Genomic DNA, 26,348 nt, shown 5'->3' with positions numbered 1-26,348 from the left:
AGGCAAGAATACTGGAGTGGGTTAATTAGAAATGTTCTAATTCCATAGAAAAAGATCTTCATCTATTATTGAGAATTAAAATGAGTCTGTTAGACATTTTGCAAATTTCTAGCCTCTTGAAGGTCTGAATAAGATAAAGATTTTCCCCTTAATGGGCTCTTCGAATCTAGTTTCTTCTGGGGGAATAATTTTTTTTTTTCTTCCTCTTTTCCTTTTTGGCTTTTGTGATGAGCAGCTTTTTGTCTATTAATAGATTCCTTGGGTCAACTTACTGGGAGTTAGCCTAGGAAAGGGAAGTTAAATGAGGATGCTTCAAATCATGTCTTGAACTCTAACATTTCTTAAATTGCTGATTTTGGATCTTAGGTCAACCATTAATTCAAGACACAGCCAGGGAGATTTCTGCCCTTTCCCTCACATCGAACTCATCACCAAACCTTGCCAATTCTGTCTCCTAAATATCTTATGAAAGAACAGTGTTCTTGAGGAAAAATTAACATCAAACTCAGTTTACCAAAATGTGGCATCACCAAGGGAAATATTAGATGCAACACTGAATAAGCAAAATCTTGACAGCTAACCATTTTGATAAGACTGCATTCAAGGGAAAACCAATAGCCTTTCTTATTATTTTTCCAAAAACCCCTAAATGTTCTTGATTAAAAAGTTGGGAAGAGGCCGGTGTTCAGCTTGTACAGTAAGCATTCAAGAAATACTTGAATTTGACAGAGCTGAAAAAATAAGCAAACACATTCACAGGAGCTGCCACCAAGTTGAACAGCATATGGGCAGGCTGTGGTGGTCATACTCAATCACAATAGGAAGGCACTGACTGAATGCAACTTGATAAGCAATGCATATTGCAGAAAGCTAGAGGGAAGGTTTTGAAAAATAAGCCCTAAGAATTTTCACGCTGCCAACGTATGACAAAACTTTCCACTGGTTTCTAGCACTACAGTAACTAAGGAAAAATTACAAGTGATATATTTAACAAGGACCTTTTTTGTAATTGTTCTTATAACGAACATTGGTAGACCTTGAATTTCAGATTTAATATGTAACAAAATGCCTTGTTGATAAAAGTATCTATTATGATTAAGATGAATTAGCATCTAGAAACTTGTGCATGCACATTCTTGTAAATGGTTTATTGTGATTAAAAGCATAGTGTTTTATTCATGAAGAACGAAAAGTCCCCTTCCCATCACAGCACCTGACCTTGTCATGCATATTAAACTTGTCTTTTAAAAAAATTATCTTTCCACTGAAGGTTCTTGCAAACTGGTTACAATATATTTTTAAAATATACCAATAGTTTATTGAATCCTGATTTCTCTTTGAAAGTATCTGCTTTAGGAATGCTAAGCATTAATGTGAAATGAGAGTATTCAACTGAAACCTCACAGTATTCTTTTTCCTCTCAGACTTTGAATTTCTTATTAAAAATTTATTAAAAGCCAAGGAGTAAATCACTAAGATATAGTTACATTAATCATCTCAAATTATAAATAAAATCTCAAAGTACTTTAAAAAACTTGCTTTAAATATTGGTTCCTGGTGGGTATGTGATTATAAAAGGAGAGGATGCTTGTGGTGATGCAAATTGTCTGTATTTTGCCTGGAATGATGGATACACAAACTGATATGTGCAATGAAAGTGCACAAAACTAAATACATGCAGATACACACAATGGTATAAGTAAAATTGGGGAAACCAGTAGATTAGTATCAATGTCAAAATACTGGTTTTGATACTGTATGGTAGTTCTATGAGATATCACCATTGGGGAAAGTAGATAAATTGTATAGGGATTGCTCTGTGTTGTTTCTTAACTGCATGCAAATCTACAATCATCTCAAAAAATTTTTATTTTTAAATGTTCCTCTATTTTTCTCAAAAGTGCATGTTTTAAAATCATCCAAATGTGGACCAATTCTCTGTTATTCTTCTTCCCAGGTAAGAGTGATCTACGTAATCAGAAACTTCCCAGAAGCCAGGCTCTGAGCCATAGTGGCAATGTTACCTAAGGAAGCATCTGCATGGAGACTTTTGGAGTGGATTTCAAGGAACCGCATGTGAGAAGGGGTGTACATATGGCTAATAGAATAAATAATGCTTTTTGAATAACTATAAATCATTCGAGTTTCTTAAAAACATCCTCCTTTAATGCATTCACTTTCATTTTATATTGACACAAAAAAACTGTTCATATGCCTATTAATTGTTTTGAATTATTGTAATTAGTCTTCAAAAGAATATTTCTGAAAAGAGATGCATAAATAGGTCTAAAACATACTACTTCAACATATAACAACAGTGTTAATTATAGGGTCATTTGAGAATTTGATAGGCCTTCAATATATTTATATTTGATAGTCCTCTCTACTATCAAGCGTAATAATGCATTCCTGTGCCACATTCAAAATAATTGATAAAAAAATACAAATACTGAGATGCAGTTGACTAATTGACACAATGTTCTACCTTGGAGACATTTAATTAGACAATTATTCATTTCAATTTTGCAGTTTTCCTTTTGTATTTTATGAATAATAATTTTTTAATGGAAGAGTCTCAATTTTCAGAGAATCCTAAACTCTCATATACCCTATATACTGGGAACATAAATCATAATGAATTAAATAGACCCAACTGATTTTAACATGGTTAAGCAGCATAATGCATTTTGGAATGTAGTGTAAGGTGGTACTTACAAAACGGGAAATTAGCATAACTGAATAAATTATATTAATTTAATAGGTTTAAAGCTATAGTGTAGTCTTTTCAGGCACAGTAGCAGAAACTAACCTGAGCATGTGGGCGGCATTGAAGACAACATCAAACTCTGTGCTGTCCAGCTCAGCTGCTTTTTTTGCCATCTCAGCTGCTTCTATGAGGCGGGCTTCTTCCAGAAGAAACTGACCTGCAAAGCATGAAGTCAAGTGAGCAGAAACCTAGAAAATAATAATCCTGTGAAACAACTAAAGCTGCTATAGAGAAAAATCTAAGAACTGTGGTAAAGGTGACACAGAGCTAAGATTTATGGGTGCCGCACATCCACATGCTGATTATTCAGGCATATTTTATATGCCTTTCCCTTAACTGCAGAATACTGCAGTGTCCCAAATCTGTTACATTAACACATTTTTTTTCTTAAAAATCCTCCATAGATTATTGAAGCAAGAAATAAAATGAAAAAAATTAAAGGTATGTTACAAATATGTAAAAATATATATATATATTTTTAAGTATAACAAAACAAAAAAATTTCTGGAGAGATTTTAGTTTTCTGATGGTCAAAGTGGGGATTAAGGCACTATGTTAGTTGTGCTAAATCTATAGCTCAGGTGCATATTTCAGTAAGCCACTTATCAACTGGTTTAAACATTAGTTGTTTCACCTATGTAAGTCACTATGATCATTATGTTGTATCACTAGTGTAAAATTTAATTATTAGCTATAAATCTCTGAGACTCTAAGGTGAGAGTTGCTTTGTAGGAAAAAAAGATATATGACAATAAGTTGAGTTGATTTTAATTATTGGTGCTTTGAAGCAGCTTTGTCTCTGATGTGTATGCACAGTGCTACCCGTATTAAGATACATTTATTTCCTTATCTAAGTAACACTAAAATTACTGAATAGAAAGAAAGGTTGGCTTAGGATTATCTTATAGATTGACTACTAAACATGCAAGAATATTCACAAATTCAGATTTTTGAGATTACTTTCAGGTTATCTCTGCAAGGTTAAAATTATTGCAGATAGAGCCACACAATTCTTCAAAACACTCTCTCAAGAACTGTTGGATGATGCTACCCCAAAATCATATTGTAAAGGTAAAGAAAGGTGAAAAAAATTGGGAGCAGTTTTAAGGCTGTAAATACGCATAGAGAGAACAGGCTGCTTTCTATAGGTAAGGATTTACTAGCAGCAAAAGTAATGATGGTAAGCCTTATCTGATACAGCTAATCAAATGAAAATCAAATCAAGGGAGGACAGAGGTATACAGAAACCACCCAGGCAATTGACAGGCTTATAGAGTTGTTTAATTTTATTATTTTCGTTTGTTTTGAGATTCCTGTTTTCTTACAGTTCAAGACTTCAACACTATGAAATATTGCTGGAAAAATGACTCACACGTCCTAAGGCATACAAAGAAATGGAAAAACTTTAAAAATGGTAAATCCTTTGTTTACTGCTTATCTAGTAAATATTACAACTTATCTTCTGACGTAAAACGCAGTTCTTAAAATACAGGGGAAACTTTCTACTTTAAGGTTTTATAATCAAACACAGCAACTTCTTGTACTTAAGCGCGGCTTCTAAACTTCAACTGGTAAAGAGTGGTGAGTAAAGCCAGGCCTAGGCTTTTAATCCTACTTTTTGACAGGAGTTGGAGGTCCTTTAGTTGTTCCTATAAAACGTTTTATATCACTTTCTTAGTTTTTCATATAACATTTGGCACCTTTCTCATCTCCCAAAACAAACATAATTTTGGGATCAGAAAATGATTAAGAAAACAGAGTTGTAAGTAGTTATGTTGATACATAGAAAAATGTATTACTTAAGGAATTCATGCAGACATTAACTCTATAGACCTGTTGAAATGAGATTCAATTTAAAGTATATGAGGTTTTAATAAAGTAGGACAATAAATAGACAATCTGCAGCATACCGAATATTAATATCTCTGCACATATGCCTTGGTACAGGATACCAGGTTAAACTCATTTTTCAGTTAGTTATGCTTCTTACAGATTAAAAATTAGAACATAATATTAATTGCTACCTATCTTCAAGGCCTACTTACCTAGCTAAATGTATTAATAAATATACTAATTACTTATGTGATATTTAAACATATAGGAATTTATTAATTATTCTTTTACCTTTCCCAGACAGTTATTAATTCTGAAAATGTATTCTGTATTAATAGAAGGGAAATACAACAATTAATGGAGTAATGAAGGTTATTTTATTATTCCAGATGGTAAAAAGAAAAGGAGATGTATTAGTTCTGGGGGAAAAAAATGAAATCTATACTGTCCATGCAGAAACAGAGGGACAAAAGTGACAAGAAGTCTAGGTGACGAAGACAATGATACTCAATGGCCTAAAAGGACAGTTGATATGCAATGACCAGGGCAAGTCTTTCAGGTTCTACTAATGTTGAACATATCTGATGTTCATCAACAACAAAAAAAGAGTTAACTATCTAGTTGTGTAAAATCAAATAGGCAATTTTAAAATATTTAAAAACATTTCCTTACAATTTAGGTAAGCTTTGCTACAGAGCACAGACTTTGTAGCAGCTTTCAATATCCAAAACCTGCATGAAACACATAATTCTTAGTACTGTAAATGGTGACCAAAAAAAAAAAAATTCCTATATGATAATTTTCTAACAGGAGGATTCATTCATCATATTAACATGCAGAAAAACAATAATACAACATATGAGTAAAGTATCTGCCTAATTCCCTCCGTTCTGTTCACAATAACTCATAGATCTCAGTAGTCCAGTTAGTGTTCTCCTATGATAAAGCTATAAAACATCAGGCAATGTGAATCATGTGGTGTTTTTAAGTGAATTTGAAAATCTGAACCAAGGTCGAAAATATTGATACATTATTATTATACTGTGTTATACAGTAATCAATTGTTTGAAATAGAGCTCACAATTGATGGAAAATAGAGCAAAACCCATTTCAAATACACAGAACCAACATAAATGAAGAAATAAAGACATGTAGGGCTTCTTCTATATAATTATCCAAAGATCCTAAATTGATTTGTTATTGGGGAGTAACAAAATTTGCTCTTACTCCTAAATGACTACCTTAATTGCTCCTCTTCTACTAGCTTCCTCTATTATTGCTCCCACCATACCCTGGCTCCATACTCTGAATTATCCTGCTTCCCTTAGTGTAATCTGCTGCTTCACATCCTTATCTGGCCCTCAGCTCTTTAGCCTCTACGGTTTCTCTGCCTTGTCCTGCCCCAGTCTCCAGGCTGCCTGTCTTGTCCACCTAGCATAATAGGACATGTTTCACTTCCTTCCTAAACACTCCTTCCTTCCTAGTTACTTCCTTCCTGAAACATTTCCTTTTTGGTGAAGCCTTCTTTGACCACTTTCCAGTAGTGTTAGAATTGCTTACTGTTTAAGTTCACTGTAATATAATTTACCAGTCTAAACTGCAGCATTTACAAGAGTAAAAGAGAATGGTGTTGTTAATTGTACTGGAACAGGGGCGATGAACCAGAATTTTTCCACCATGACTGCCCCACTTACAGCATATGTGACAGGGGGGCGATCTCAACCCTCTTGTCTTCATTACTATTGGGAGGTGAACTGTTTTACACAATAAAGCACTGAGTCAGTGTTAGGAGAAGAGATCAATACCAGCAAGTGAGCTAGAAGTACTCTTCACTGAAGAATACAAAGGTTGACCATTGAGCCCACCAAGACTGAGCCAGATCCTGAAGCTTGGTGAGTTGGATCTGCTACTGGGGCTCTGAGATTGAGGCTTCCCTGGTGGCTCAGATGGTAAAGAATCTGCCTGCAGTGCTGGAGACCCAGGATCAAAACCCTGGGTTGGGAAGATCCTCTGGAGAAGGGAATGCTACCCACTCCAGTATTCCTGCCTGGAGAATCCCATGGACGGAGGAGCCTGGTGGGCTACAGTCCATGGACTCTCAAAGAGTCTGACACAACTGAACGACTAACACGTTCACTTTCATTTTGAGACAAGATTGAGTCAGGACACTGCAGGGAGTGAAGGGTGCTAGAAAGGAAAGGAAGAAAACTTGAGGAGGGCAGGCTCTCTGAGGAGTCCATCCACACTGGTAGATCTGTAAGACCTGAAAGATTGCCTTTCTCTGTGGTTCTCCAGTTTTAGGACGTATCACAATCACTTTGAGGACTTGATAAAACAGAAAGCTAAGTCCTGTTCCTAAAATTTCAGATGCAGTGGGTCTAGGGCAGAGCCTATTATTTGCATTTTTAAGGAGTTCCTACAGAAAACTGATGCTGCCAGTACATGGCCCACAGCTTAAGAGCCAGCTGTCTTATGGGAACAAGAAAATGAATGTTTTGCACCATACCCTGGACTCCTGTATGCAATTAGCTACCAGTAAGACTGGAAATCAACCGCATGTGACATGCCCTCCCTCACATCACAGGCATAATGACCAGGTTCTACATACATGTACAGCTAGAAATACATATGTATATGAATAAGAAATACTAATACAAGTTTACTCTCTCAAACTCAAAATGAGGAGATTTAAGAGTTCTATTCCTTACTAACAAGCTAGATCTCTGAGAAATCACTTCTCTTTCACATACAGTAGACAAACACAGTCTTTGCATTTAATAATTGAGTAGAATTTCAAATAAAGAAACCACAAAAATTTAAGTAAAATACATTTTGTTCTCTGGGTGTACTGTGCTACCATACCTTACCATTATTTTTTTGGTTTGTAATTTGTCTTACCCAAGTTAATTACAATCATCTTATTTCCTTGTATCCAATCAAAGGGAGAAAGAAAAAAAAAAGATGAAGAGTTATAAAACAAAAAATACATTTGAGTGGGGAAAGGCAGAAGAGAAAAAGAGAATGATTTCTCTAGAGACCCAGATACAGAGCATAAGTAGCCTCACAGGGGAAAGGGGGAAAGCAGTTGAGAGTTTTGAATTCAACTATTTCAGCATTAGAGGTGCACTGCTTCTTCTCTGGACAACTGTCTCACTGAACAATTTAACTACTTTGTCGATTTTTACCAACATATCAATATGAGAAGCCTGTGAAGATCAATCTTTCATTAATTCTTGGATTTAAAAAGCTGTCTGAAAGGTAGAAACCCATAAAATTTTAAGCTGGCCTTAAGCTGTAGGTTCAAACACTGCTTTCCAGATGTTCTGCATATCAACTCCCAAGATTAGTTGGGACTGTCATTTCTCACTAAATTATTATGAAAAACTCAATCTTATGATCAATGCAACTAAATTAAGGAACTAAAACAATTAGTAGTAAGTGCTATGATAATCCAATTCTCTTGAGGAAAAATCACTTATACACAGCCTTTAAAAATGGTTAAAGGCAAATGAAAATCTTAAACTAAAAACAGAGAATTTTTGTTAAAATAGTTCCCCTTAGAGAGGACATCAGGTTATCAAAATATATCTAGAACTGTCTTACCTCCGATACTACCCTGTCTCAAACCATCCTCTCCCCCTGGATAACAGCAGTAACTTCCTAATGGGTCTCTACACTTCTGCCCCTGATTCCACAGGCTACTCTCAACGTCAGGGATCCTGTCATTCTACAGTTGCCTCAGGGAAGTTGAAAGTCATTACACTGGACTATCCTGCCTGATATGACTAACACGGAGTTCTACCCTCAACCTTTACGTCAGTTCTCTGACCTCATCTCCTTTGTTTTCTACTACTCTCCCTCTTGTTCACTGAATCTATATTAGGCTCCTGCTGTTCATCTAACACACCAGAGTAACAAAGACCCCTTCACCAGGGTCTTTTTCCATTCTCTCCGCCTAGAACGCTCTACCCCAGATATTACAGTGGCTCACTCTCTTAGTTCCTGGCACACAGTGGGGATTTACTAAAGACATATTCAATGGCAGGACTGAATTAACCTAGTCATAGCTCTATGTGGCTAACTGCTTCATCTTCCAGACCAAGTTAGAACCTAGCTAGCCCAGGTCATCAGGCGCTTGCCTATTCATAGCCTCTCACCTCACAGTGATTTTATGCAAGGCTGCAGTGAATGGTCACATGTGCAAAATACACAAGGGTGCCATTCACAATGATGTGCCTCTTGTACTTGAGCAACACAGTGGCCCTGACTTTAGACCTTTGAATTCCCCTTGCAATATAAGTGATCCAGACATCAACTATATTAATACCTTCAAAGATATTTAATTTCAGAAAGTTCAAACTATTTAAGGTGTCTAAAATTTATTATATTCTATTGCACTGTGAAATAATTCCAACCATTTGTGAAAATAACAAGCTGAAGGTTAAAGTATCCAACCCAACATATGGGGATATGAAGATAAATGCATCATTTAATTTTGGAACAATTTCCATCTAGCAGAGGAAAAGGAAGATTATGAAGATAGTTTCACTATAAAATGAATATAAATTTGAAAAGGGAGCTGTGCAAGGTACCACAAGCAAACTGCATCATTTCTGGATGGAGGTGAATTGCTTGGTGCTGTTCACCTTATAATCAAATTTAAATATACATAAAGGGCACAAGGTAGGTGTTCAGTTCAGTCGCTCAGTTGTGTCCGATTCTCTGCGACCCCATGGACTGCAACACGCCAGGCCTCCATGTCCATCACCAACTCCCAGAGTTTACTCAAGCTCATGTCCATTGAGTCAGGGATGCCACACAACCATATCATCCTCCATCATCCCCTTCTCCTTCTGCTTTCAATCTTTCCCAGCATCAGGGTCTTTTCCAATGAGTCAGTTCTTTGCATTAGGTGACCAAAGTATTAGAGCTTCAGCTTCAACATCAGTCCTTCCAATGAACACTCAGGACTGATCTCCTTTAGGATGAGCTGGTTGGATCTCCTTGAAGTCCAAGGGACTCTCAAGAGTCTTTTCCAACACCACAGTTCAAAAGCACCAATTCTATGGCACTCAGCTTTCTTTATAGTCCATACATGACTAATGAAAAAACTATAGCATTGACTAGATGGACCTTTGTTGGCAAGGTAATGTCTCTGCTTTTTAATATGTTGCCTAGGTTGGTCATAACTTTTCTTCCAAGTAGTAAGTGTCTTTTAATTTCATGGCTGCAATCACCATCTGCAGTGATTTTGGAGCCCCCCAAAATATAGTCTGTCACTTTTTCCACTGTTTCCCCATCTATTTGCCATGAAGTGATGGGACCAGATGTCATGATCCTAAGATCATCATGACCATGATGACCAAACTCTGAATGTTGAGTTTTAAGCCAACTTTTTCACTCTCCTCTTTCACTTTCATCAAGAGGCTCTTTCCTTAGTTCTTCTTCAGTTTCTGCCAAATAAGGGTGGTGTCATCTTAATATGAGGTTATTGATATTTCTCCTGGCAGTCTTGATTCCAGCTTGTGCTTCTTCCAGCCCAGGATTTCTCATGATGTACTCTGCATAGAAGTTAGAGAACAGGGTGACAAAATACAGCCTTGACATACTCTTTTCCCTATTTGGAATCAGTCTGTTGTTCCACGTCCAGTTCTAACTGTTGCTTCCTGACCTGCATACAGATTCCTCAAGAGGCAGGTCAGGTGGTCTGATATTCTCATCTCTTGAAGAATTTTCCAGTTTGTTGTGGTCCACACAGTCAAAAGTTTTGGCATAGTCAATAAAGCAGAAGTAGATGTTTTTCTGGAACTCGCTTGCTTTTTTGATGATCCAACGTACGTTGGCAATTTGATCTCTAGTTCCTCTGCCTTTTCTAAATCCAGCTTGAACATCTGGAAGTTTATGATTCATGTACTGTTGAAGCCTGGCTTGGAGAATTTTGAGATTATACACTACTATTGTGTGAGATGAGTGCAACTGTGCGGTAGTTTGAGCATTCTTTGGCATTGCCTTCCTTTGGGATTGCAATGAAAATTGACCTTTTCCAGTCCTGTGGCCACTGCTGAGTTTTCCAAATTTGCTGGCATATTGAGTGCAGCACTTTCACAGCATCATCTTTTAGGATTTGAAACAGCTCCACTGGAATTCCATCACCTCCACTAGCTTTGTTCGTAGTGATGCTTCCTAAGGCCCACTTGACTTCACATTCCAGGACGTCTGGCTCTAGGTGAGTGATCACACCATTGTGATTATCCGGGTCAGGAAGATCATTTTTGTATAGTTTTTCTGTGTATTCATGTCACTTCATCTTAAAATCTTCTGCTTCCGCTAGGTCCATACCATTTCTGTCCTTTATTGTCTATTACTAGTATCCAGAAGCAATTATCTATACCTGAGGGCTCTTCCCAAAGAGTTTTGACTTGTAATAATGGCTATGACACCTAATTATAACAAGAAGAGTCAGTGAAATTGATCCGAGGTGAGTGATCCCTTTCTGTGCTGTTTCTCACTGGGGAGGTGAGTAGTGAAGTTCTGTTAAGATGGGTGGGTAATATCCAAATGCACAAGATTTAGACTAGCTTTTGGAAAGAGATTCTACTGAAGAGAGGCTACTTGTTGACATGTGCTCATTACGCCTGGGACGATTAAAATTAGAGAGGAGATCTTCTCTTCTGCTTCTCTGAAGCGAGGTTTGCTAAATTTCTGAGTGAGGTTTGCTCTCAGTCTTCACACCAATCTCTCTCTCCCTTCCCTTCTAGTTTTGCTGCTTCATGTTTTTGTGCTTTGGCAGTCTGAGTTAATAAAAGCTCTGGTTTACTGAGACAGACCCAGAGTGCTGTGCCACAGTTACTGGCTAAGAAAACAGGTGGGCCAAGAAAACAAGGAAAAGGACATCCAGGAGATCAATCTGGACAGTTCAGTTTGAGGCTGGAAGGCCCTGGATGTGTTCCTACATGACCAAGAGGCCAAGAATCTGGCCTGAATTGGACAGGTGGCACAAAAGGTATCCAGGGCAAAGGAGATTAGCAGATTAGCAGGCCAGGGCTCTGTGCTCATCCAGAGAGGAGGCCAGGAAGGCCAGGACTGCTCTACTGCACTATTTCTCCTCTGACTCTCTTCAGAAGGGCTATGAAATCAAGGGAGTTATGAGGACTATCAGATGGAGAGTGGGAATTAGAGAGGGCAAAGAAGGAAAAGAGGGGAGCCCAGGGAGGAACCGAAGAGATCAGAGAAAGGGGAGGAGTGGTATGGGGGCATAGAGTGGGGAAGCAACCCAATCCCATGAATAGATGTAAGGAATAAAGAGATTCAATAGAGATCAAGTATGCTCCATCAAGGACAAGACAACCATGATAAGACTTCAAACAGTCCGAGTTTCATCACCTAAAGATGAGGACAAAGCCATAACTAGATGAAGGGTACAACCTAATTAAAGACAGTAGGCAGTAGTCACATTTTGTTCTAGGATGTTGTGTAATCTGAGACAAGGGAGCTGTAAGGAAAGAGATGAGACAGATGCAGGACTCGAAGGCAGACACTGAAGTCGCTACAGAAAGGAACATGCCTCTGAGACTAAGTTAAGGTGGGTAGTAATGAGACTGGAGAGAGGTGGTCAGGAAGCTTACATCCTCTGCTTAAAAAGAGCTCAGTCTTTTCGCTGTGCTCCACAAAATTCCTGAGGGCTTTTGGCAGATATGCACTTACAAATGCGTCCACAGGGGCACAGAGGAGTCAATGATAGGATACACAAACTTTGGGAACAACTGTTTTACGTAGTCAGAGGCAGATTGCAAACAACCTCCCAAGTACATTCAGTCACTGAATGAAATAGCTAAGACTGGAAAGACAGCCTCCCTCCCTCCTTCTCTCTCTCTCTCGTCCCCAACTCTTCTCTTGTTCCTAATTGCTTGTTACTTTTAATCCATCTTCTTCTTACAAGCAATTATTCCCTTTCTCTCTGGTCTTTCTGACTGCATGATGACAGGTAAGGATTTCTTCTTTTTCTTAATTCCTACATCTTTATTCTATCTCCCTTTCCCCTAATTTCTGTCCCTCATTTTTATACTTTATTCAAAAATCGTTCTATACAATTCATTCATTCTCCAGGATATTAGTATGGTTTTCACTAAAATTTTAAAATCATTATAATTGGAAGTAATAGAATATGGCGGAGGAATAGGATGGGAAGACCACTTTCTCCCTCACAAATTCCTCAAAAGAACATTTCAACGCTGAGCAAACTCCACAAAATAACTTCTGTAGGCTGGCAGAGGACATCAGGCAACCAGAAAAGCAGACCATTGTCTTCAAAAACAGGTAGGGAAAAATATAAAAGATGAAAAAGGAGACAAAGGAGGTGGGGAGGGAGCTCCGTCCAGGGAAGGGAAGCCCGTCCCGGGAAGGGAATTTTAAGAAGAGAGGTTTCCAAACACCAGGAAACACTCTCCCTGCAGAGTCTGTGGCGAGCCTTAGAAACACAGAGGGCAACATAATAGGAAGGGAAAAATAAATAAATAATCAAAACCAACAGATTACAAGCCCAACAGTAACTCCCCCAGCGGAAAAGCAGCACAGATGCCTGCATCCGCCACAAGCAAGTGGGGACAGGGCAGGGACGCGCGGGAGGCGCGGGCTGCAGTGTTTTGTAAGAATCGGGCAGGAAAGCCCCACGAGCAACCAGAACGATCTAACTTGGGCTAGCAAACCAGACTGTGGGATAGCTACCACGCAAAAAGCTCGAACATAAGACTCCGCCAGGACCGAGCACAGAACAAAGGACGGAGCGGAAAAAGCCGGCTACAGACCATCCCCCGCCGGGGACAGGCAGCCAGAGCCGTAAGGGCTGGAAAGGGGCAATTGCATAACCCGGACAGTCTTCACTTACCAAACTGCAAGCAGGCTTCTTTGCTAAGACTTCTGGGGGTGCTGGACAGTCATCATCTGCCTCACAAGGGGCGCCAGCGGTCCACCCAGAAAACTGAGCAGCAGCGGCAGAAAAGGCGACAAGTCGCAGTGATCGCGCTCGCCAAACTCCTGAGCTACTCGGACCCGGGAAGGGCACAAAACGCAGTCCCAACCGAATCTGTGCCTCTGAGGGCTACCTGAGCGCTGAACCTGAGCGGCTTAGACCGGGGAAGTGCACGCAGCCTAGGGCCGGCCTCAGACGGTTCCCGGCTGAGCATCGTAGAGCCGGACCGGTTTGTACGCCGCGAGAAGGGACAGGTCCAGCGGGGCTGAGACACTGTGTGCACACGACAGCGATATTTGTTTGCAGCATCCCCCCTCCCCACAGCGCGACTGAACTAGTGAGCCTAAAAAACCAGCAAACAGAAGAAGTTAAACAGAGGGAACCACCTTGGAAGTGACCCCACACTGCCCACAACATCAGAGAAGGGCCAGGTATATTTTTACTATTTTTAAAATCATCCCTTTTTTTTCTTTTACTTTTTTTAAAATAGTTAAGTCTTCTATTTCTCCTCTAATTTTTATTTCTATAACCTATTATTACTATTCAAAAAAAAACGACTTTTTTTTTTTTTTAAAGGCAAACACCATATATAGTCTTTGGGTGGTTATTGGTGTTTTCTTTTTTAATAATTCTTGTGGCTTTTTCTTTTCTTTTTTTTTTTCTTTTTCCCTTTTTCCTTCTGCTTCTTTAATATTGTATTTTTGAATATCCAACCTCTACTCTAGATTTTTAATCTTTGCTCTTTGGTTTTTGTTGTCAATTTTGTACATTTAAAAACCCAAACTTCACTACCCAATTTTACCTGAGAGCGAGATTACTGGCTTGACCACTCTCTCCTCCTTTGGACTCTCCTTTTTCTCCACCAGGTGGCCTCTGTCTCTTTTCTCCCCCATCTCTTCTCTGTCCAACTCTGTGAATCTCTGTGTGTTCCAGACGGTGGAGAACACCTAAGGAACTGGTTACTGGCAGGATTTGTCTCTCTCCTTCTCATTCCTCGCTCTTATCCTCCTGGCCACCTCTGTCTACTTCCTCCCTCTCCTCTTCCCTGTATAACTCCGTAAATACCTCTGAGCGGTCCAGACTATGGAACGCACATAAGGAAGTGACTATTGGCTAGCTTGCTCTCTCCTCTTTTGATCTCACCGCATCTCATTCCAGTCACCTCTAACTACCCCCTCCCTCTTCTCTTCTCCTTGTAACTCAGTGAACCTCTCTGAGTGTCCCTCAATGTGGAGAAACTTTTCATCTTTAACATAGATGTTTTATCATCGGTGCTGTATAGATGGAGAAGTCTAGAGGCTACTGTAAAAATAAAACTGAAAACCAGAAGCAGGAGGCTTAAGTCCAAAGCCTGAAAACATCAGAGAACTCCTGAATTCAGGGAACATTAAGCAATAGGAGCTCATCAAATGCCTTCATACCTACACCAAAACCAAGCTCCACCCAAGGACCAACAAGTTCCAGAACAAGACATACCATGCAAATTCTCCAGCAACACAGGAACACACCCCTGAGCTTCAATATACAGGCAGCTCAAAGTTACTCCAAAACCTGTGACGTCTCATAACCCATTACTGGTCACTCCACTGCACTCCAGAGAGAAGAAACCCAGCTCCACCCACCAGAACTCCAACACAAGCCTCCCTAACCAGGAAACCTAGACAAGCCACTGATAGAACCCCACCCACAGTGAGGAAGCTCCATAATAAAGAGAACTCCACAAATTACCAGAATATAAAAAGGCCACCCAAAACGCAGCAATATAATCAAGATGAAGAGACAGAGGAATACTCAGCAGGTAAAGGAACACGAGAGTTGCCCACCAAATCAAACAAAAGAGGAAGAGGTAGGGAATCTACCTGAGAAAGAATTCCGAATATTGATAGTGAAAATGATCCAAAATCTTGAAATCAAAATGGAATCACAGATAAATAGCCTAGAGACAAGGATTGAGAAGTAGCAAGAAAGGTTTAACAAGGACCTAGAAGAAATAAAAAAGAGTCAATATATAATGAATAACGCAATAAATGAGATCAGAAACACTATGGAGGCAACAAATAGCAAAATAACAGAGGCAGAAGATAGGATTAGTGAAATAGAAGATAGAATGTTAGAAATAAATGAATCAGAGAGGAAACAAGAAAAACCAATTAAAAGAAATGAGGACAATCTCAGAGATCTCCAGGACGATATGAAACGCTCCAGCATTCGACTTACAGGAGTCCCAGAAGAAGAAGACAAAAGAAAGACCATGAAAAAATCCTTGAGGAGATAATAGTTGAAAACTTCCCTAAAATGGGGGAGGAAATAATCACCCAAGTCCAAGAAACACAGAGAGTTCCAAATAGGATAAACCCAAGGCAAAACACCCCAAGACACATATTAATCAAATTAACAAAGATCAAACACAAAGAACAAATATTAAAAGCAGCAAGGGAAAAACAACAAATAACACACAAGGGGATTCCCATAAGGATAACAGCTGATCTCTCAATAGAAACTCTTCAGGCCAGGAGGGAATGGCAAGACATACTTAAAGTGATGAAAGAAAATAACCTACAGCCGAGATTACTGTACCCAGCAAGGATCTCATTCAAATACAAAGGAGAAATCAAAAGCTTTCCAGAGAAGCAAAAGCTGAGAGAATTCAGCATCACCAAACCAGCTCTCCAACAAATGCTAAAGGATATTCTCTAGACAGGAAACACAAAAAGGGTGTATAAACGCGAACCCAAAACAATAAAGTAAATGGTAACGGGATCATACTTATCAATAATTACCTTAAACGTAAATGGGTTGAACGCCCCAACCAAAAGACAAAGACTGGCCGAATGGATACAAAACAAGACCCCTCTATATGCTGCTTACAAGAGACCCACCTCAAAACAAGGGACACATACATACAGACTGAAAGTGAAGGGCTGGAAAAAGATATACCATGCAAATAGAGACCAAAAGAAAGCAGGAGTGGCAATACTCATATCCGATAAAATAGACTTTAAAACAAAGGCTGTGAAAAGAGACAAAGAAGGCCTCTAGATAATGATCAAAGGATCAATCCAAGAAGAAGATATAACAATTATAAATATATATGCACCCACTATAGGAGCACCACAATATCTAAGACAAATGCTAACAAGTATGAAAGGGGAAATCAACAATAACACAATAATAGTGGGAGACTTTAATACCCCACTCACACCTATGGACAGATCAACTAAATAGAAAATCAACAAAGAAATGCAAACTTTAAATGATACATTAGACCAGTTAGACCTAATTGATATGTATAGGACATTTCACCCCAACACAATGAATTTCACCTTTTTCTCAAGTGCTCATGGAACATTCTCCAGGATAGATCACATCCTGGGCCATAAATCTAAACTTGATAAATTCAAAAATATCGAAATCATTCCAAGCATCTTTTCTGACCATAATGCATTAAGATTAGATCTCAATCACACGAGAAAAACTATTAAAAATTCCAACATATGGAGGCTGAACAACACACTTTTGAATAACCAGCAAATAATAGAAGAAATCAAAAAAGAAATCAAAATATGCATAGAAACTAATGAAAATGAAAACACAACAACCCAAAACCTGTGGGACACTATAAAAGCAGTGCTAAGAGGAAAGTTCATAGCAATACAGGCATACCTCAAGAAACAAGAAAAAAGTCAAATAAATAACCTAACTCTACACCTAAAGCAACTAGAAAAGGAAGAATTGGAGAACCCCAGAGTTAGTAGAAGGAACGAAATCTTAAAAATTAGGGCAGAAATAAATGCAAAAGAAACAAAAGAGACCATAGCAAAAATCAACAAAGCCAAAAGCTGGTTCTTTGAAGGGATAAATAAAATTGACAAACCATTAGCCAGACTCATCAAGAAGTAAAGAGAGAAAAATCGAATCAATAAAATTAGAAATGAAAATGGAGATCACAACAGACAACACACAAATACAAAGGATCATAAGAGACTACTATCAGCAGTTATATGCCAATAAAATGGACAACTTGGAAGAAATGGACAAATTCTCAGAAAAGTACAATTTTCCAAAACTGAACCAGGAAGAAATAGAAAATCTTAACAGACCCATCACAAGCATGGAAATTGAAACTGTAATCAGAAATCTTCCAGCAAACAAAAGCCCAGGTCCAGACGGCTTCACAGCTGAATTCTACCAAAAATTTCAAGAAGAGCTAACACCTATCCTACTCAAACTCTTCCAGAAATTGCAGAGGAAGGTAAACTTCCAAACTCATTCTACGAGGCCACCATCACCCTAATACCAAAACCTGACAAAGACGCCACAAAAAAAGAAAACTACAGGCCAATATCACTGATGAACATAGATGCAAAAATCCTAAACAAAATTCTAGCAATCAGAATCCAACAACACATTAAAAAGATCATACACCATGACCAAGTGGGCTTTATCTCAGGGATGCAAGGATTCTTCAATATCCGCAAATCAATCAATGTAATTCACCACATTAACAAATTGAAAAATAAAAGCCATATGATTATCTCAATAGATGCAGAGAAGGCCTTTGACAAAATTCAACATCCATTTATGATACAAACTCTCCAGAAAGCAGGAATAGAAGGAACATACCTCAACATAATAAAAGCTATCTATGACAAACCCACAGCAAATATTATCCTCAATGGTGAAAAATTGAAAGCATTTTCCCTAAAGTCGGGAACAAGACAAGGGTGCCCACTTTCACCGCTACTATTCAACATAGTTCTGGAAGTTTTGGCCACAGCAATCAGAGCAGAAAAAGAAATTAAAGGAATCCAAATTGGAAAAGAAGAAGTAAAACTTTCACTGTTTGCAGATGACATGATCCTCTACATAGAAAACCCTAAAGACTCCACCAGAAAATTACTAGAGCTCATCAATGAATATAGTAAAGTTGCAGGATATAAAATCAACACACAGAAATCCCTTGCATTCCTATACACGAATAATGAGAAAGTAGAAAAAGAAATTAAGGAAACAATTCCATTCACCATTGCAACGAAAAGAATAAAATACTTAGGAATATATCTACCTAAAGAAACTAAAGACCTATATATAAAAAACTATAAAACACTGATGAAAGAAATCAAAGAGGACACTAATAGATGGAGAAAAATAACATGTTCATGGATCGGAAGAATCAATATAGTGAAAATGAATATACTACCCAAAGCAATTTACAAATTCAATGCAATCCCTATCAAGCTACCAGCCATATTTTTCACAGAACTAGAACAAATAATTTCAAGATTTGTATGGAAATACAAAAAACCTCGAATAGCCAAAGCAATCTTGAGAAAGAAGAATGGAACTGGAGGAATCAACCTGCCTGACTTCAGGCTCTACTACAAAGCCACAGTCATCAAGACAGTATGGTACTGGCACAAAGACAGACATATAGATCAATGGAACAAAACAGAAAGCCCAGAGATAAATCCACACACATATGGACAGCTTATCTTTGACAAAGGAGGCAAGAATATACAATGGAGTAAAGACAATCTCTTTAACAAGTGGTGCTGGGAAAACTGGTCAACCACTTGTAAAAGAATGAAACTAGATCACTTTCTAACACCGCACACAAAAATAAACTCAAAATGGATGAAAGATCTAAATGTAAGACCAGAAACTATAAAACTCCTAGAGGAGAACATAGGCAAAACACTCTCTGACATAAATCACAGCAGGATCCTCTATGATCCACCTCCCAGAATACTGGAAATAAAAGCAAAAATAAACAAATGGGATCTAATTAAAATTAAAAGCATCTGCACAACAAAGGGAAATATAAGCAAAGTGAAAAGACAGCCTTCTGAATGGGAGAAAATAATAGCAAATGAAGCAACTGACAAACAACTAATCTCAAAAATTCAAGCAACTCCTGTAGCTCAATTCGAGAAAAATAAATGACCCAATCAAAAAATGGGCCAAAGAACTAAATAGACATTTCTCCAAAGAAGACATACGGATGGCTAACAAACACATGAAAAGATGCTCAACATCACTCATTATTAGAGAAATGCAAATCAAAACCACAATGAGGTACCACTTCACACCAGTCAGAATGGCTGTGATCCTAAAATCTGCAAGCAATAAATGCTGGAAAGGGTGTGGAGAAAAGGGAACCCTCCTACACTTTTGGTGGGAATGCAAACTAGTACAGCCACTGTGGAGAACAGTGTGGAGATTCCTTAAAAAACTGCAAATAGAAATACCTTATGACCCAGCAATCCCACGGCTGGACATACACACCGAGGAAACCAGAATTGAAAGAGACACATGTACCCCAATGTTCATCGCAGCACTGTTTATCATAGCCAGGACAGGGAAACAACCTAGATGTCCATCAGCAGATGAATGGATAAGAAAGCTGTGGTACATATACACAATGGAGTATTACTCAGCTGTTAAAAAGAATACATTTGAATCAGTTCTGATGAGATGGATGAAACTGGAGCCGATTATACAGAGTGAAGTAAGCCAGAAAGAAAAACACCAATACAGTATAGTAACACATATATATGGAATTTACAAAGATGGCAATGTCGACCCTGTATGCAAGACAGCAAAAAAGACACAGATGTGTATAACGGACTTTTGGACTCAGAGGGAGAGGGAGAGGGTGGGATGATTTGGGAGAATGGCATTGCAACATGTATACTATCATGTAAGAATCAAATCGCCAGTCTATGTCTGATGCAAGATACAGCATGCTTGGGGCTGGTGCATGGTGATGACCCAGAGAAATGTTATGGGGAGGGAGGTGGGAGGGGGTTCATGTTTGGGAACGCATGTACACCCGTGGTGGATTCATGTCAATGTATGGCAAAACCAATACAGTATTGTAAAGTAAAATAAAGTAAAAATAAAAATTAAAAAAAAAATAAAATCAAATCATTATAATTTACTCAGCATTTAACTTATATGCAAAATACATTATGTGAAATGCTGGGCTGGATGAAGCACAAGGTAGCATCGAGGTTGTAGGGAGAAATATTAATAATCTCAGATACGCAGACAACATCATGCTTATGGCAGAAAGCAAACAGGAACTAAAGAGCCTTTTGATGAAGGTGAAAGAGGAGGAAAAAAGCTGACTTAAAACTCAACATTCAAAAAACTAAGATCATGGCATCTGGTCCCATCTCTTCACAGCAAATAGAAGGGGAAACAACGGAAGCAGAGACAGACTTCATTTTCTTGAGTTCCAAAATCACTGCAGATGGTGACTGAAGTCATGAAATTAAAAGAAGCTTGCTCCCTGGGAGAAAAGCTGTGACAAACCAAGACAGTGTAATAGAAAGCAGAGATACTACTTTGCTGACAAAGGTCCATGTAGTCAAATTTGTGGTCTTCCCAGCAATCATGTATGGGTGTGAAATTTGGAGTGTAAAGAAGGCTGAGTGCCAAAGAATTGATGCTTTTGAACTGTGGTGTTGGAGAAGACTTTTGAGAGACCGTTGGACAGCAAGGAGATCAAACCAGTCAATCCCAAAGGAAATCAACCCTGAATATTCATTGGAAGGACGGATGCTAAAGCTAAAGCTCCAATACTTTGGCCACCTGATGGGAAAAGCTGACTGGTTGGAAAAGACCCTGATGCTAGGAAAGACTGAAGGCAGGAGGAGAAGGGGACGACAGTGGATGAGATGGTTGGATGGCATCACTGACTCAATGGACATGAGTTTGAGCAGACTCCAGGAGATGGTGAAGGACAGAGAAATCTGGTGGGCTGCAGCCCATGAGACTGCAAAGAGTTGGCTGGACATGACTGAGCAGCCAAACAACAAATGAGCATTTATTACATGCTAGTTATTTTATGAAATTATAAATGAATTCTGATTTGAGGCAGTAAAAATCATCTCCAGATTAAGAATCTGAGGCGCAAAGAGGCTAACAGAAGGCATGATCAAGGAAGTAATCTACAGTAGGGCTGGGTATGCCTCATTCCAAAATCCTTGATCCACCATCCAAAATCCAATGCACTTTCTATGTCCTAATCCAAAACTTCAGTTCTCAACTTCTTGCTTTCATGACTTTTTGAGTCTTATATAAAAATCTTCAAAAGAATATATGTAAATTGTTGCTATGGTCTGAAAGTCTATGCCTTCCTCCCTTTCATATGTTGAAAGCCTAACCCCTAAAGTGATGCTATGCAGAGGTAGGGTCTTTAAGAGGAGCTTACATCATAAATGTGGGGTCCTCAGGAATGGGAGTAGTGCACTCATAAAGGAGACCCCAGAGAGCTCCGCTGTCCCTTCTCTCATAGGAGAACTAGACAGAACATGGCCATAAACAAGGAAGCGGGCCCCAGAAGCTGAGTCAATCTGAGTATGATCTTGGGACTTTTGGCTCCCAGAACTGTGAGGAATAAATTTGTGTTGTTTGTAAGCACAGTATTGTGTTATAGTAGTCTTAACGGACTAAGGCATGAACTTAGTCCACTTTCTTTTAGCAAAACAAGATCTAGTCAAAAATTATTTTTAAAAAAGTAGATTCTCTCTGTTCTCTGCTAAATGACATCAGTTGTGTCCGACTCTGTGTGACCCCATAGACAGTGTGCACCAGGCTGCCCCGTCCCTGGGATTCTCCAGGCAAGAATACTGGAGTGGGTTGCCATTTTCTTCTCCAATGCATGAATGCATGCATGCTAAGTTGCTTCAGTCGTGTCCGACTCTGTGCAACCCTATGGACAGCTGCCCACCAGGCTCCTCCATCCACAGGATTCTCCAGGCAAGAATACTGGAGTGGGTTGCCATTTCCTTTTATCTCCATGCAAAAACTGGAAGCAGAGATAAGAAAAGGAAAGAATAAAACCAACAGAAACCAGTCTATCCTTCTTTCGTCATTCTTGTGTTGAAATACTGACTGGCCACCTTCTTCGTATGAGGTACTATTTTCAGTGCTGGAGAAAGGGCACCTGGTTATATTCAAGATTCTCTGGTTTTGAGTCTCGGGTTCCTCACTTTTTTAACAGGGATAACCTGTGTTATCAGAAGGAATAAATGACATAGCATGAATAAAACTGCACAGGGTTGGGGCTGGTGCCTTTCCTCCTGTCTTTTCTCTTCACTCTCCTCTACATGAGTCCCTTCCCTCCATCTGCTCCTTTCTGGCTCTTTCACTCTCTTGATGACTGAGCTGCCCTTCCTGAGGTTTTCGAGTAGGTGATTATGAGAGCTCCATGGGTATCTCCACCAAAATCTCAGCATTCTGGGTCTGTGTCACCTTTGTGGACCCAAGAGACTTACATTTAGTTAGAGTGAATTTTTTAAAGCATAAGCCCATAAACATATCATGGGCTGGAGATCAGACAAGGTTCAGACCCTTACTAGGTATAGGGCCTTCAATACATCACTTACATTCTTGATACCTTAAATTTTGCATCTGTAAAACAGGCATAATGTTATTTTTTGCCCAGTGTTAAGATTCCTGGAGTGACAAAACATACATAAAAGCACCTACAACTGGGTCAAAAATGCAAATGTTTGAGACTGAACCTCAATAATAAGAGTACTAGCATTAATGGATACTAGCCTGGCATGTGCCTGGCTGACACCAAGTAGGTTCCTTTATGTATAGTCTCCAAACTTTGGAGTCTGGCCATGCCATAATACTTGAGTTCATTTAATTATCCTAATACTGTGAAGCATCTTATCATCCTTGTATATCTTTTAACAGTAGTATTAATTTCCTTTTAGAAACATAATGAAGTATAACACCCCTTGGGTGCAATGGTCTGAATATTGTAATCCTAACCCCCAAGGTGTTAGTAGGTAGCACCTTTGTATGGTCATTAGGTCATGAATGCTCTGAGACTTGTGTCCTCATGAAAGATGGCTCAAAGAGCTTCCTCATTTCTTCCACCAAACAATTTTACAAGGGGAGGTCTGCAACCCAGAGGAGGGCCCTCAGCAGACAACGCTGGCACCCTGATCTCAGAATCCCAGAACTGTCAGAAATTCATTTCTGTTGTTTATAAGCTACTCAGTCTGTGGTATTTTGTTATAGCAACCTGAATGGACTAAGACAGTGAGTCAGATCTGATGTCATTTTGGAATCTCAGAAATACGGTGTTAGGAGCATCTTCCATATGAGAAATGGGGGCACTGAGAGGTTTAGACATTTGCTTACAGTTGTATGACTAACAAGTGGCCATTTGTACGACAGTGAGGTCAGGCTGGGTGACATCAGATTGCTGTTACCACAATAAATTGGTTTTTAAATGTGTTTTATGAAAAAAGGCTTATAAGACTCAACTATACAATATGGAGAAGGCAATGGCACCCCACTCCAGTACTCTTGCCTGGAAAATCCCATGGACGGAGGAGCCTGGAAGGCTGCAGTCCATGGGGTCGCTGAGGGTCGGAAGCGACTGAGTGACTTCACTTTCACTTTCATGCATTGGAGAAGGAAATGGCAACCCACTCCAGTGTTCTTGCCTGGAGAATCCCAGGGACGGGGGAGCCTGGTAGCCTGCCATCTATAGAGTTGCACAGAGTTGGCCACGACTGAAGTGACTTAGCAGGATACAATGCATAAGAATCATATATTGATTATACTTAATATAATAAGAGTTTTAGTTTTAGTGTTTATATTTTAAGGAGTATTTTATATTATTTCCATAAAAAGTAATTTGAAATGACATTTAAAAGGCCAGTAAGTAGTGGATTCAAAGTGGTAAATATTGTATGTATATAACATTCTTACTTATTCTCTTTCCTCAAAAGAAATTTCAGACAGAACCAAGAATGGAATGCTGATAATAAATGTATGAATTTCATAAAGATTTCTCTCTTATTTTTAAGTCTTTTATGGCTTCAGAGTAAAAGGTAAAAAATAACAGATGAACAAAGACTGTCTCATCATTCACTGAAGCTTGGACCTTAAATAAGTTGTCCATGTTTGACAAGATAAATAGAAATAGTCTTCTCTCTCTGAATACCCCCGTAACAATAAAAGGTGAGTGATTCCCGGCTTTTAGTGTATTTGACACATGTGGAATCACCCACCAATAAAGCATCCATAGATGTAAACTATCTGTATTTATCCCTTACACTGACATAGAGATGATGACAGTGCAAATTTGTAGTCAGGTGTGTTTCAGTTCAGATGCTGCCTCTACATTAAATAGCATTGAAATCCTAGGTAATCTGCCTTATAGCCTGATGACCTCACCTTCCTCATTGCAATTGGAGACAGGTAACCTCACCACTTAGCTCTTTTATGGGTATTAAAAGAGATGCTACATGTGAATTCCTTAGGATATAAAAGCACTTAGTAAATGTTTGTACTATTATTATACTTAATGAATTCACGGAAATACAGTATTTAAGAGAAATCAGACAAGATGCCTGTCTCTACTTTTTATTCCTTTATCACATAATTTTTAATGTCTTAAACTTTATATATTGAGTTCTATTAAATTATTTTTGGATAATTATTTGGCTCTTATAATATTTTTCCTATCTTTTCTACAGACTGAGCAATAGATTAAGATGCTTATTCTTTCACATTTTGCCAAGGTATCAATTACTTCAAAAACTAATATGTTTATTAAAGAAAGCAAAATTAAAAATATTAAGCCTGCCCTCCCAAATTAACTGCAGAAGCCCAAAAAGCTAAAATTATTGACAGTTTTCCTCATTTTAATTTACTTTTTTAGATGATATAGTTATTTTGTATAATTTATGATTCTTCATGTACCATAATGTATAATAGATAGTTGCCTCTGTTATTATTATTCTTTATAAATTTAACCTAGGATTTATAATATTTCCTCAAAAGGGAATAACCATAGTTTATTTAATTATTTTTCTTTTTGGGACATTTAGATATTTAAAAATTTTTTTTCCTCTAATAGCAATGCTGTGCTCCAATTACTTTGTTGATAACCTTAAACATAGAAAAAAATTAGTATTTTTCTAAGCTATATTACCAAGAGAATAATTATGGAGAATACGTGCTAGAGCAACTGAAGGAATTCATTGTTACTTGAATTTGATTTCTAATGAAATTGTATGTTTACCTATCTTTTTAATTTAAATTTATTTATTTTAATTGGAGGCTAATTACTTTACAATATTGTATTGGTTTTGCCATACATCAACATGAATCCACCACAGGTATACACGTGTTCCCCATCCTGAACCCCCCTCCCTCTCCTCTCCCCGTACCATCCCTCTGGGTCATCCCAGTGAACCAGCCCCAAGCATCCTGTATCCTGCATTGAACCTGGATTGGTGATTCGTTTCATATATGATATTATACATGTTTCAATGCCATTCTCCCAAATCATCCCACCCTCTCCCTCTCCCACAGAGTCCAAAATACTGTTCTATTAATCTGTGTCTCTTTTGCTGTCTCGCATACAAGGTTACCGTTACCATCTTTCTAAATTCCATATATATGCGTTAGTATACTGTATTGGTGTTTTTCTTTCTGGCTTACTTCACTCTGTATAATGGGCTCCAGTTTCATCCACCTCATTAGAACGGATTCAAATGTATTCTTTTGAATGGCTGAGTAATACTCCATTGTGTATATGTACCTATCTTTTAAAACTTGTTATATTTCTTCTTTTGAGAATTATTTGTTATTCTTACTATACCCCTTAGTCTTTCTGTTCTGTTTCACTCATAGTTCTATAGAGTTTCTCACATCTTAAGTAGCCCTATCTTTCACCTTTTGCTTCTAAATAAACTATTTCCTACCATGTAACTGTCCTTTAACTGTCTTCTTTTTTTT

General features: G+C 38.4%; 1 protein-coding gene across 1 annotated transcript in view; it reads right to left on the bottom strand.

Moving 5' to 3' along the window:
* TMTC2 (transmembrane O-mannosyltransferase targeting cadherins 2) overlaps positions 1–26,348 on the bottom strand; it is a 435,678-nt gene that overhangs the window by 73,737 nt on the left and 335,593 nt on the right. Inside the window, exon 10 of the mRNA XM_004006230.6 lies at positions 2,810–2,924. Coding sequence (XP_004006279.2) covers positions 2,810–2,924 — 115 coding nt within the window. The remainder of the gene's footprint in view (positions 1–2,809; positions 2,925–26,348) is intronic.

The sequence above is a fragment of the Ovis aries genome, chromosome 3 (genome assembly GCF_016772045.2).
Source record: "Ovis aries strain OAR_USU_Benz2616 breed Rambouillet chromosome 3, ARS-UI_Ramb_v3.0, whole genome shotgun sequence".
Classification (NCBI taxonomy): domain Eukaryota; kingdom Metazoa; phylum Chordata; class Mammalia; order Artiodactyla; family Bovidae; genus Ovis; species Ovis aries.
The sequence above is the reverse complement of the archived record's forward strand: the minus strand, read 5'-3'. Positions and strand labels throughout refer to the sequence as shown.